The sequence below is a fragment of the Natrix helvetica genome (genome assembly GCF_964273705.1).
Source record: "Natrix helvetica genome assembly, chromosome: 13".
Lineage (NCBI taxonomy): Eukaryota > Metazoa > Chordata > Lepidosauria > Squamata > Natricidae > Natrix > Natrix helvetica.
This window is the reverse complement of record NC_138557.1, coordinates 18667853-18681557: the sequence shown is the minus strand read 5'-3', so window position 1 is coordinate 18681557 and position 13705 is coordinate 18667853. Positions and strand designations below refer to the sequence as shown.

The 13705-nt window shown below is 42.1% G+C and overlaps 1 protein-coding gene across 2 annotated transcripts in view; it reads right to left on the bottom strand.

Annotated features, from left to right (window-relative positions):
• The window catches only part of LOC309398681 (uncharacterized protein), a 161273-nt gene extending 150074 nt beyond the window's left edge, over positions 1-11199 (bottom strand). For both annotated transcript variants that reach the window (XM_081965790.1, XM_081965793.1), the window contains exons 1-7: positions 11077-11199; positions 8862-8968; positions 7624-7991; positions 6379-6482; positions 5359-5477; positions 4408-4593; positions 432-640 (exon numbers count right to left, since the gene is read on the bottom strand). In XM_081965790.1, the coding sequence (XP_081821916.1) occupies positions 432-640; positions 4408-4593; positions 5359-5477; positions 6379-6482; positions 7624-7991; positions 8862-8968; positions 11077-11188 (1205 nt within the window). In that variant the 5' untranslated portion in view covers positions 11189-11199. The remainder of the gene's footprint in view (positions 1-431; positions 641-4407; positions 4594-5358; positions 5478-6378; positions 6483-7623; positions 7992-8861; positions 8969-11076) is intronic.
• Positions 11200-13705: the final 2506 nt, after the last annotated feature.

The window sequence follows — 13705 nt, the reverse complement described above, 5'->3', positions numbered from 1 at the left end:
AATTTTAAATTATGTTAATCTGAAAAAAATCATATTGTTTTATTGTCTGAACTGATTTTGTTCTGTATGATTTGAGGAACTGAACCAATGCATCAATTTGATTCAATGAATACATTTAATGGAAAGTATGATCAAATTCCTCAAATCAATTAGGCTTAGTAAAGCTCTGCTACAATAAAGACTAATTTCTAGTAGCAAGGAAATATGTTTCATGATTTCTTTTCCACTCCCCCTGCACCAGCCCAAAATAATTTCATCTGTAAAATATGATAGTAAAGATGTTCGTAATTAAGTGAGTAATTAATACTCACTTCCTTTTTAAAGATTCCCCTTCCAAATATCTCCTTCCTTTTTCTCTGCCACTTGCATTCCTTCACTAGGCACACATAAAATAATAACCTGTGGAAATTTGGCTGGCATATTTTACTTACATAACATGCAAGTAGGTGCAGTTGGATGGAAAAGGAAGAATCTTCAGCTCTTGAACAGTGATGGAGGGCAGGTACAATGTCAGAATCCTACCGAACCAAAGCTCCAAATCAGTTATCCTCATGAAGTCAAAATGTGGCTTTAGGATTTGAAAGATTCCCTTTAGCATGATGCCACGGACTCTCACATTGGTTATTTCCACTAAGTTATTCTGCAGACAAATGGTGAAAAGACAAATACAGAGATTCAAGTTGTCCATGAAAAAATGCTTTTGTACAGGTAGTCCTCAACTTACAGCTACAAAGGTTTGGAAAAAAGTATCTTATGACCATTTTTCACACTTACAATCATTGCAGCTTCCTGATGGCCATCTGATCAAACTTCAGATGCTTATGATCATTGCAATGTCCTGGAGTCATGTGGTCAACTTTTGCAACTTTCTGAGAAACAAAGGTAGTGGAAGAAGCCATATTCATTTAACAACAGTGTTACTAACTGCAGTGGATCTAACTTCAGATTCACTTAACAACTGGAGCAAAAAAAAGTTGTAAAATAGGGCAAAACTCACTTAACCAATGACTCACTTAGCAACATAAATTTTGGGCTCAATTGTAGTTGTAAGTTGAGGACTACTTGTAGTTGTTTTTAGGAGGCGCAATGTGCGTACCATGTGGTTAAATTATCATAACATATAGGTAGTCCTTGATTTATGATGACAATTAAGCCCAAAATTTATGTCGTTAAGTGAGAATTTGTTAAGTGAGTTTTGCCCCATTTTATGTTTTTTCTTGTTAAGTGAATCGTTGCAATTATTAAGTTAGTAAACTGGCTGTTAAGTAAATCTGGTTTCCCCATTGGCTTTGCTTGTCAAAAGGTTGCAAAAGGGGATCATATGACCCTGGGATGCTGCAACGGTCATAAGTATGAACCAGTTTCCAAACATCTGAATTTTGATCACCTGCTGCAATGGTTTTAACTGTGAAAAATGGACTTAGGTCACTTTTTTCAGTGCCATTGTAACTTTGAACTAAATGAACTGTTGTAAGTTGAGGATTTCAGCCAGATCAACTAAGCCTAAAATTTCATTTGCGCAACCTGAAAATTTTGATCCATTTTAATGCTGCTTAGCATTATCAATGGCTTGAATATGTCCAGCTCTGTTAGGCTTTTTGATATAACTGCTTTCATTCCATCTTCTGAAAAGCTTCTGATTTCTTTTACCAGAAGTCTTAATTCATTAGTGGCAGAAGCTTTCGATGAGGAACATGCAGAGCAAAAAGACTGAAATCCTTCTAGATTGTAGGATAATGGGCTGAATGCAGTTCTTCACTTTAAAAGCCTGAGCAAAAACCCAATTCAATCTCCAGTGACTCTAGTCAGACTATACTTCTCAATTCTGTTGGTTTTTTGGTTCATTTTTTTGCCATTTCTTATGAAAAGGAATATCAGTGCAACTAATGAACCACCATTGGCTTTTATCATTTCAAAATCTGTTAATTCTTAAAAAGGCAGATGTATAGTATGTCATTAAACCAATACAGAATAGCAGAGTTGGAAGGGGCCTTGGAGGTCTTCTAGTCAATCCCCTGCCTTAGGAGACCCTATACCCAGGATGGCGAACCTATGGCACACGTGCCACAGGTGGCATGCGGAGCCATTTGTCAGGGCACGTGAGGCATTGCCCTGTCAGCTGGCCAGCAAGCGCCAGCTGATTTTAGCCTTTTTTTGCCTGTAGGGCTGTTTGTTTGCGCTCCGGAGGCTTCAGGGAAGCTCCTGAAGCCTCCTGGGGGGGCCGGGGGAGGCTGTTTTTGCCCTCCCCAGGCTCCAGAGGCTCTGTAGGAGCCTGGGGAGGGCAAAAACAGCCTCCCCCGACCCCCCCAGAAGCCCACCGAAGGCTTCAGGAGCTTCCCTGAAGCCTCCAGAGTGCAAACAAACAGTCCTACAGGCAAACTGGAAGTTTGGAAACGGACTTCTGGTTTGCTTATAGGGCTGGTTTAAGCCCTCCGGAGACTTCAGGGGTTTTCCGGAGGCTTTCCTGAAGGCTCTGGAGAACGTCAAACGACTCTAGGAGCAAACTGGGAGTCACTTCTGGTTTGCTCGTAGGGCCAGTTTAAGCCCACCAGAGCCTTCAGTGTCCTTCAGGGCTTAAACCAGCCTTATGAACAAACCAGAAGTCGGTTCCCAATTTTCCAGTTTACCTGTAGGGCCGGTTTTTTGTGCTCCGGAGGCTTCAGGAGGGCAGGGGAGGCTGTTTTAGCCCTCCCCAGGCTCCTATAAAGCCTCTGGAGTCTGGGGAGGGAGAAAAAAGCATGCAAAAAATGGGGGGTTGTGACTGTCATGTGCACATGCACGCTGGGGGGTGTCAAGCATTGCATTATGGGTGCGGCACACCCGTGCATGAACCCCCCCGGGCTCCCCCTGCTTATGGCACACAAGCCAAAAACGGTTTGCCATTGCTGCCCTATACCATTCTGAAGAAATGGCTGTCCAATCTTTTCTTAACCTCCAGTGATGGAGATCCACAACTTCTGGAAACAAGCCATTCTACTGATTAATTGTTCTCATTGTCAGGAAATTTCTCCTTGGTTGTGGACTGGCTCTTCCCTTGATAAGTTTCCATTTGTTACTTCTTGTCCTGCCCTCAGGTGCCTTAAGAAGTTGACCACTCTCTTCTCTGTGACTGCCCCCCCCCCAAATATCGGAAGACTCTTAATATGTCATCCATAGTCCCTTCTCTTTGTTAGACTAGACCAGTGATGACGAACCATTTTCTTACTGTGCGCCAAAACTGCACATACGCATGCCATCATGCATGGGCGCCCACTCAATCTTCCCGCCCACCTGTGCACACGTGCGTGCCCCCCCCTCCAAGCATGCGCACATGACCCTCCCCACGCTCCAGAGGCTTTCTTGAAGTCTGGGGAGGGCGAAAACGTCCTCCCCCAGAGACTCTCCGGAAGCCAGAAATGGATCATTCCCAAACTTGGGTTGGGCCATTGGGGCCGTTTTTCACCCTCCTCAGCCTCTGGAGGCTTTCCTGCAGCCTGGGGAGGGTGAAAACAGTCTCCCCTGGCCCTCCGGGTGAAACAATCAGCTGATGGCTGGCATGCCACCAAATATGGCTCTGTGTGCCACCTGTGGCACACATGCCATAGGTTCACCATCACAGGACTAGACATACCTAATTCTTGCAAAAGTTCATCGTATGTTTTAGCCCCCAGATCCCTAATCATCTTTTTTGCTCTTTTCTGCACTCTTTCTGGAATCTCAGTTTCTTTTTTGTATGATGGTAACCAAATGTAGATGCAGTACTCCAAGTGGAGTCCTACCAAAGCATCATAAAATGGTTCTAACACTTAATATGGTCTAGATACTATTCCTCTGTTGATGCATCCTAGTATTGTATTGGCTTTTTTGGCAACTACAGCACACTGTTGGCTCATATTTAAGTGATTGACCATTAAGATATCTAGATCCCTCTCACAGTTACAGTACCTATGCAGTTGGTTTTTCTTGTCTAAGTGTAAAATCTTACTTTTCTCACCACTGAATTGCATTTTGTTGGATAGGGCCCAGTGTTCAAATCTGTCAAGGTCCTTCTCAATTTTGAGTTTATCTTCCAGTGTTAGATTTCCCAGTAGCTTGGTGTCATATGCAAATTTAATGAGTCCCCCTTCTATCTCTTTATCTAGATCATTTATGAGGATGTTGAAGAGAATTGGACCTAAGGCAGAGCCTTGTTGTACCCCAGTGCATGCTTCCCTCCAAGCATATGTTGTTCCACTGAGTGCAGTTGGTCAGCCAGAGACCAACTCATCTGATGGTGATGCTGTATATCCCAATTTTTTTAAAATTTTACCAAGAAATAGGTTATGGTCTACTTTGTCAAATAATTAAAAAAAAAACTAAAATAAAAACCATAGCCACAATAGTGATTTTTGGTTTGCTAAAATAGTCTACCAGATAACCTTGTCTCACCTGTTCTGCGAGTGCACTGATTTTAAGCAGAAATGTCTGGAGCTCAGATACTTTTCGACTTTGGAAAATGTTCATCACATTGGCTGCCTCTATCTCTGCATTCATCCTCGAGCTGTCAGTCAGAATGCCAGACAAGACTACCAGAGTTCCAACCTGGGTTGATGTTAGCAAATCCAGCACTTCAAACTAAAAATAGTAATATTTGTTGGATGAACAGAATAAAATTTAATTTAATTTAATTTAATTTAATTAGCACTTCTAGACCGCCCCCTCTCCCAAAAGGGACTCGAATGAGAATTATTTTCCTCGTGTCAACTGATGAGATCTATAATATAATTTTATAATATTAAAATTCTTCATACATTTTAATAACCTGGAAATTAATGGCCCATCCCCATGTTTCCAAATTGTAATTTCCAGCAATCTCAGTCAACATGGATTATAATCATACGATTATAGTTTAGCAATATGTGCACAGCTTTGATCTAAAGACAATTCATTTTTGATTTAAATCTGTAAGTCCAAACTAACAATTAAAATCTTGATTGTTTGGCATATCCCAACCATTTACCAGTAACCACACTGATTTACAAATTTAGAAAGAGCTGATCTAGAGACATCTACAAGCAAAGATTTTTTTTAAAGCCACAAAGGGAGCTGCAGCAAACTCTCACAAAGCATGTAAAAAGCCGGGCAAAGCTACAGTCTTAACTCTTTTGATCCACCATGCAAGTATCCCAAGATAATTGTGAGGATAAGAGGCATCACCATCCAATTCAGGTCATGATGATGTCACCTCCATCACGAAATTATATGAACTGTGCAATTTGCATGACTCACATATTACATTTCCCACCTTTGTTCATCCTGTGGGTCTCAATGATAAGTGGAGACAGCTTGGATGAGCTACCTTAAGTGATTTAGGTATATGGAGAAAGAAATAGTACTTACTCCATTGAAAGATGGATTCAAGTGGACAAAGTTGCTGTAATTAGCCAAGTAACTGGAATGTCCAAAGTTTTCATGCAGCCAATCTCTACTGTTTGAAACTGTGAATGTACATGCAACTCCTACAATACATGCACAAACAAGAAAGTTTAATTAAACAGAAATCATAGTTTGATCAATCTTTCCTTATGTGCCGGTCCTTCCCCATTTCTGCTTCTTTGCCTCATGTTTCCTCTGTCACCTTATCCAGGACTTTATCCATCTTTACATTCATTTTCCATCCCCTGAACAATATCTATACATCCAAAGCAAGCACACAAAAGTTTTACTTTCATATGTGTGGAACATTTGGTTGAAGCTGCTTTATTTATTCCAAATTTCTACGAAACATTACTTTGTTCAATATGGGAGATGTTAGCTCTTACAAAGTCAATTCACATATTTGAAATGATGAGGCATTTTTGTCCAGAAAAAGAGGACATTCTTTGTGAAACTGCTTTGCAAAATCACTAGGAAGATTTTATACATATTTTGGAACTGAGTGATGCCAAAATAGAATCAATCGCATATTTACATGCATACAGCTTTATGTTATTTTAAGGGAGCCCACATGAAAAATCTCTCTAGTGGATTGGGTCCTGGCCTACATCTTGAGGCAGCCAAGATGGGGTAAGGTGGGGGGACAGGTATTGGACTAAGAGTTAGGAGACTTATATTCCCACACAGCCAAGGAAGCTCACTGGTGACTTTAGGCCAGTGACTTTCTCTCTGCCCAACCTGCTTCACAACCTATTGGGAAAAACAGCAGGAAGCACTATGTATATTGCCTTGAGCTTCTGTCACAAAAGGTATCACATATGATAAATAAATAAACATTTCACGACAGCATTAAGATTTGAGGTTGGTTAGAGCTGAGCAACTTTGTGTTCATGGGCACTAGCCCAAAATGATTTCAATTTATTTTTGGAATTATTCAGAAGGAAACAAATAGCAAGAAAAACACAGCATATCCGAAACAGTCACCTTCTTTCGCAAGCTGCCCTTCAAGGAAATTCAAACGATTTTGAAAGACAGCAAGCTGAGTCATTGGATTTAGTTTGTAATAAACAGAATTTAGGCCTTTGTAGCTGCAAAAGAAGAAAAGAAAATGAATGCTTGCATGCTGCATGTCAAGCAACACAGGACTGCAGTCCCACACTTTGAACAGAGCCACGATTTACACTGCTGTGCTTTCTCTTTTCTCTAATCATTATTCCAGATCAGCACAAACACAACAGAACTACTTTTCTACGATCCCCCATCAGCCTTTCTAGTTGTACCACCCTATACACCATTATTATTACATCACTTTACTTCCAGAAACTAGTTGGCAAAGCATATTTCCATTAAATAAAATACATTTGACATTGCCTGAAATGGAACATAGAAAAATAAAAATTAAATGAGAGTTATATTGCCATTAAAATCATGAATGTGCTAACTAGAAAGTGTGTAGTGTTTTTTATTCAACTCTGAAAAGATGCTTTGGAGTGTGTGGTGCACAAATGTTAGTCCAGTCAGCAACTCTCGAAAACAGCTGTGTCTTTTCCATGAGGCTTATGATAGCTGCAGAAGGCAGTTGTATGATTCTAGGGAATAGATGCGGGAGCTTTATAGAATCATGAACAGTGACTGCAAGCTTCTTTGTTGAAAAAAACTGAAGTGCTACATATCTCTATACATATCTCTCTGAGGTAAAGAATACCTCAAAGCTAACATAGCTATTCTATCATATTAAACAATATTTTATTTTACTATTGTAATTCAATTTATATATTCTGCACTTTACAAATGATACATGATTGACAGTTGAGGAAGAACAGAGTGTTTTGGAATCCGGTTTGTGCTGGCAAATTCAAGGCCATTTACCCTGAGAGTGGAATTTCAACAAACACCTCAGTGCTTCCCAAAACATCTCAGCGGTGCCAGATTGGCTACAGATGGATGGAATATGGGGAGAGGGTTGATGCGTGGGAACTTTAAATTCCATCTCACTCTACTGCAATCAGCATCTCTTAGTAAAAATACCTTTCGCTTTAATCAAATGGAATTGAGAGTTTTACTTCCCTAGGGGATCAGATTAGGGCAGATATGACAACCATGCAAAATGTGACACCTCATTTATATGTTACACATGCAATGACCGCTAAAAAAAGATGAAGCTTCATCATAATCACTATCTTGACTCCCCCCCCCCCTCCCCACCATTCCAAACCTGAACAAACTTACATATCATGGAAGTCCACACAGCCTATCTGAGTTGGAAACAGCATCATTATCTTGGTATCAACAAAGGGCAGCAAGCGCACAAGTTTGATTTGGAACAGGTCTTTCAGGGAGGGCGAGCAAAGATCAGGGAAGCTGTGGTTGATCTTGGTCAGAATGGTCTCCAGGGCAAGATATGCAGCTTTGTGGTCAAGCAGGAGGTCAAGAGGTGATGATCGAGACAACTCATCCAGGAAGCCCTCTATATAGACAACATCCTGGTTGCTGAGGGCTTTGGCAACAGGTTCCATTAGGGTGAGATTGGAGAGGACCTTATGAGTGACAATCATTTGGGCCAGCTGGGAAGCGGTAAAGACATTGAGAGCGGCAAACTAGAAAGATGCAAAGAGAAGAGAGTGAGAATGGTGCACCCCCAGGGAAACTTTCACTGATTAATATATGCCTCCAATATATGCCTTGAAATAACTTTTAAGGGACATGGATTTGCCCTGTGGGCTGATAAGCAAAATACAAATAACCATTCTTTTTTGTGATAATTTTTATTTATTTTCAAAAATTTCCAAGCATGTGCAGAATTCTCAGGTTTTTTTAAAGAGCAAGTGTGCCTAAGGTTACCTTTCACCTGTTTAAAAACAGTATTTCTGTATGTGACTGGAGTGCCTTGACCTTAGAACAAAAAGCTTACAGTATTCATTTAGTGCTGCTATGGCAGTGATGGCAAACATTGTGCGCATGCATGCTTGTCAGGGACGTGCATGCGCACCCAATGATCAGCTGGCACTGCCGCATACGCAAAGGGATCATACTCCAGAAAAACTGAAGTTCTAGTTTCTAGCAGGCATGCACACCCAATAATCAGCTGGCAGGTGCACATGTGCAGGCTGGTTTTTGGCACTGCCGTGAGCGCGAAAGGATTGTGCTCCGGAAAAACCAAACTTCCAGGTTCTGGCACACATGCGCACCCTACAATCATCTAGGCTGCGCATATGCGCACACTGGTTTTCAGCCCTGCCACGCACACAAAGGACAACTGTTCGGCGCACATGCATGTTCACCAGAAACCCAGATGACAAACAGGCTAGGCCACGCATGCCAGGCAATATGGCTTCACGTGCCACTTTGGGCAGGCGTGCCATAGGTTCGCCATCATGGTGCTATAGTATCTGTTGAATGTTCAGACGGGTTTGCTAGTTGAAACTCTTTATCAAAGGCCAATGAAGTGAAGGGAAAAAAAACCTTACCCCATCAAAACCACTCCAGATCTTTGTAAAGTCATTATAGGAGGCGTGATTTTGAAATCTCTTCCAGTTGCTTTGTATCCATTCTTTAGGTGATCTTTTCTGGCACCCTAAATGAATATAAAAAGAAATTGGAGGAGATCTAGGTTGGAAGAGTAATTTTTGAGTTGGTAGAACAACTTTTTGTATGACTGGGCCATAATTCCCCAAATTCCCAACCATTCACTTGATCATTGGGAATTCTCACAGTCTAGATCCAGAGGACACCAAGGTGAGAGAGACTCAAGAGCAGAGCCAAAGTCCTGGCGGGGAGGATGAGAAACAGACACTGCATCTATTCAGATAATGTAGCACATATAACATGTGACATTTGTGAAATGAAGTTAAGATGTATATGATGCCATCAAAGCTCATACTAGATATTAAGTATAATAAGAAATGGAGTATCCTTAACTAGCATGCTGGAATCATTGGACCCAAAGTCAAAAGAAAAAAAGAAAAGGGAAAGCTCCAGTGGTGGGATTCTGCCACTTTGGGGCGGTTTGGGCGAACCAGTAGTAAAAATTCTGGCTGCCCCCCCAGTCACGCCTCATCTCGTCCATTCGCCTGGCGCAACTGCTGCTGCTCTGTCTGACTGCTTGCCTCCGACCACACGGTCTCTGCAGGCCAGCCAGCTTACCAGCCTTTGCTCCGACCTTGCACATGGCCCAGATCCCTGCTGAATCTTCCTTCACCATTCTTTGCTGACTCTGATGTGGCCCAGCTACCTGCCTGTCTAGTGACCCTTCCTTTGCCTCTTTGCCGGCGCGAACAGCCTGTTACAGGGCCTTCCTGGGACTCCCCCGGCCTCCTACAGGCTGAAAGGGAGGGTTCCTGGGCCCAATCCGCCCTCCCCCACCCCCCCATTTCCCATGACTTTTGAAGAGCTGCAGAAGAGGCTGAGTCACATGGCAGAGCAGCCAAAGTCTTATATTCAGAAGCCAGGGAAGCTGTAAGAACGCGAGATGTAAGGGAAACAGCTTTCCCCATCCGAATAAAAGTCTTCGGCTTCTCTGCTATGAGGCCCTGCAGCCTTAGTTTGGGCCCAGTTGGCTTGCTGCAGAATGGCTAGTTCGAATGAGCAGCTTCAGGGATTGGGGCAGTGGTGGGATTCAATATTTTTTACTACCGGTTCTGTAACTGTGACTAGGTGGTCATGTGACTGCATGGGTGTGGTCAACTTGACATCACTCACGTCTTTAGAGACTTTAGAATCAGAAGGTACCTTGGAGCAGTGTTAAGCTGAAAGTTTTTTAACAACCAGTTCTGTGCCCTAATAACTGGCTGGGTGAGTGTGGGCAGGGGCCGTGACAGTACTCAGCCTCCTGCAGCACTCCGCCACTCATTTTTATCAAAACAAAAATGTACCATTTGCTACAAAAATCAAAGGATGGACATAAATGATTTAGTTGCAAATCAGGGACATTTTTAACATATCGTTCTTTTATATTTTTAAACATAATCTTAATAGGTTACATTCATGCTAACTTAATTACCTTTGCTTCCCACTGAAAACAATGGAAATGTTAAATCATGCTGTAGGAAGTTATCACCCAGCCCTCTCCCAGAAAAATGAAATATCCTAGGAAATATTGAAAAGGCAGAATATTATATTTCCCTGGATGTGAAAAGGAAGAAACATGTTTTATAAAGAGAGAATAGTTCCCTGCAGCTTCCTGCCCCCACCCACTTTGTCAATGGGCCCTTAAGAAGGCCAAGCTAGTCCACTTTACATAATAAAGCGTTCTCCTCTTCAGCTCCAGAGTGATGGGATTAAGGCAGGATAATATTGGCCCTTTACCCAACTCCCCACATGGCATCTGAGAACTCAACCAAACCTGGACTCAGCCTCGAAGTTGCCCCTGCATGGGCCCATGTGAGTCTGACAACCAATCAGAATACATTTCTTACACAGGAAACAGAGAGGTGGGACTGAACAGGTTATAAAAAGCCTAGCAAACCCCTCCATCAGCCCTTCTCTTCTTCTCCACCAACATTGAAGCATGTGATCACCTTTTCTGTTCAGGACTCAGGCCATGGGGTCCTGTCCACCATTAAGTCATTTTTCCAAGCAGCCTCCATGTCTCCCGTGTCTTTTTCCCCACTTGGAGCCGAACCCAGAAGGACATTTCTTTTATCAATGCCATTTACTTTATTACTTATTTTTTGAAGATCTTACTTTTTTGAAGATCTCCAGAAGTCCAGCAGAGGCTGACCCACTGGCAGAGAAGGCAAAGAGCTTTATTCGGATGATGGTGCAGCTGTATGAACGTAAAATCTAAGGGAAACATTTTCACCAGCTTCAGCTGGCCAGCAGGCCTAAGCCTGGAAGCAGGCGCTTCACGGATTCAGCAGCCAATGAAAGGAGAGGTAGCTTCCTTTGTCTCATAGGGCTGAAATGCAAGGCCCTTGCTGATTGGCTGTCACGCCCCAATCCCTGAAGCTGCTCATTCAAACTAGCCAGTGAGCTGGGTCTCAATTGAAGAGGCCAAAATCTGAGTAGAGGGCCTGGGAAAGGTGACAAAATAACACTTAGAAGGGCCCTATACCATTTCAGAGAAATGACTGGCCAGTCTTTTCTTAAAAACTTCCAGTGATCGAGCACCCAGAACGTCTGGAGACAAGTAGTTCCACTGGTTAATTGTTCTCACTGTCAGGAGGTTTCTCCTTAGTTTTAGGTTGCTTCTTTCTTTGTCCAGTTTCCATCTATTGCTTCTTATTTTGCCTTCTGCTTCTTTGTAAAATATATTGCACCCCTCCTTCTTTGTGGCAGCCCTCAAAAGCCTGTTTTGTGACCTGCCTGTCACACTCTTGGGCAAAGCATGGGAGCCATTGCCTCCTTCCAGTGGTCCATGAAAATACATCTCTAGTATGTAGATGCAGATAATAGAGTCAAAAAAAGGTGAACAACATTTTTACAGACCTATAGATACATTGAGGCTGGGCGTGAGAAGGGGGGGCTGGGAAGGAAGGGACCCCACGACTTTAGTGATGTCTAGTTGGCCAGGCCCACCCAGTCACATTGGCACTCAGCCATGTCCACCCAGTCACATGACCACTTAGCCATGCCCACCCAGTCACATGGCCACTTAGCCATGCCCACTCAGTCACATGACAACTTAGCCACGCCCACCAAGCCACACCCACAGAACCAGTAGTAAAAAAAATTGAATACCATCATTGGAAAGCAGGTAAATTAACAAAACAACTTTGACCACACAGACCATGAGACGTGTTTTTTTTTTAATGTGCATCACAATGCATTTGAATGGAGAGTCTTGGATTACACAGATGTAACCACCATCCTCACTTTTCTGATTCCCCCCTCCCCCCCCCATTCCAGGCACCTCTGGTAGATCTTTTGGCAAGGCTGCACCCAGTGATTGCTATCTGCAGGGGCTTGAGTAGCGACATGCATCACAATGTCATCATGCAAATTATATAATTTGTTGAGACTTGCAATCACTGGTTCAGAATCTCCAAATTAAATGGAGTGTTCAATGGAGCACATTTTAATTATTAAATTAAATCTCTTTGGCGGGCACCTAGAATCAAGTAAATGGTTTTTTAAAGAGAAGTTCTCTTCAGCAAGAGGTCTAAGCAAATTCTCCACAAGAATTCCAGCAGTTGAATTTTTTTCAGCCAATATGTCCCATTTCTGATTTATCTGTGATTTATTAAGGAAGTGGACCTTTCACAGGTACAGCAATAGGCAACTTGTGGTGGCTTGTTTACATTAGTCTCCTGAATCAGTATGGGAAGAACTCTTATACAATGAAACATAGGAAGTTATTTCTAAGGCAAGCTAAGTTGTGCTAATGACCAACTTGTGTTTTTTAACTGGAATTATAATTTATTTCAAATGTGAATCAGGAGTGGGAGATTGCTCTGTATCTCCCACTTCCTCACTTACGGAATACAGTAAGGAATCTTCCAATCCAGCTGGTCACCAACTGCCTTGTGCTGTTATCCATATCAGGGTACACACTGTCTAAGGCCTGGACACTAATGAAAAGAAGACAAATAATCAAAAATCCTGTGAATAGATATGCTACAAGCACTCCTTTTGTGGATAGTGGTCCTTAGGATTCAAATTTTAGTTCCCATCTCACCTGCTTCAAACCTAGTAGGCTATCTGAATTCTAGCCTGCATTAAGTCTCTACTGTAGATTCTGTCAGGCCTGTAGTTATGTTCCTTTTAGGATCTTTGGCCTGCCATACTTTATTTTATTTCACTGTGCTGTTTCATTAGTGTAGTAGTTGGGAGGGGGGGATAGAAAGGAGTAGAATGGTGGAATGTGTTGTTGTCATTCTTTTCTAGAAGCCAAGGTCATCTTTTGTCTCCGCACCTTGACACCTGACTGGAACCAGCGGGGTGGAAATGCCAGCGTGGAAGAAGAAGATGGATTTATGGGTATGGGTATAAGATCATGAACTTTCAACTGGGTGGAATCCCAGGAAGCTCGTCAGAATTGGGATTTCACAGATGTGCCAACATGTCTGTTTTATTAAATTGGAACTGTAAGGATAGCTCTGCCTTGGACTCTAATTTAATTCTGCAAGATATTTGGAATGCTGACATTTTCTATATTTTGTTTGAAATATCTAGACAGCCATTTAGAATATCTGGGAGGATTATGCATAATTTGCAAATGTTTTTGCAAATGGGCACAACGCAAATAGTATAGATTGAAGGGTTGGGAAAATATTAAATATGTAAAAAATGTGATTTACAATGAATAAACATTAAATGCTTGAAAGATTATGATTGATCTTTCAATGCATATTGAAATATTGAATAAGGAAAA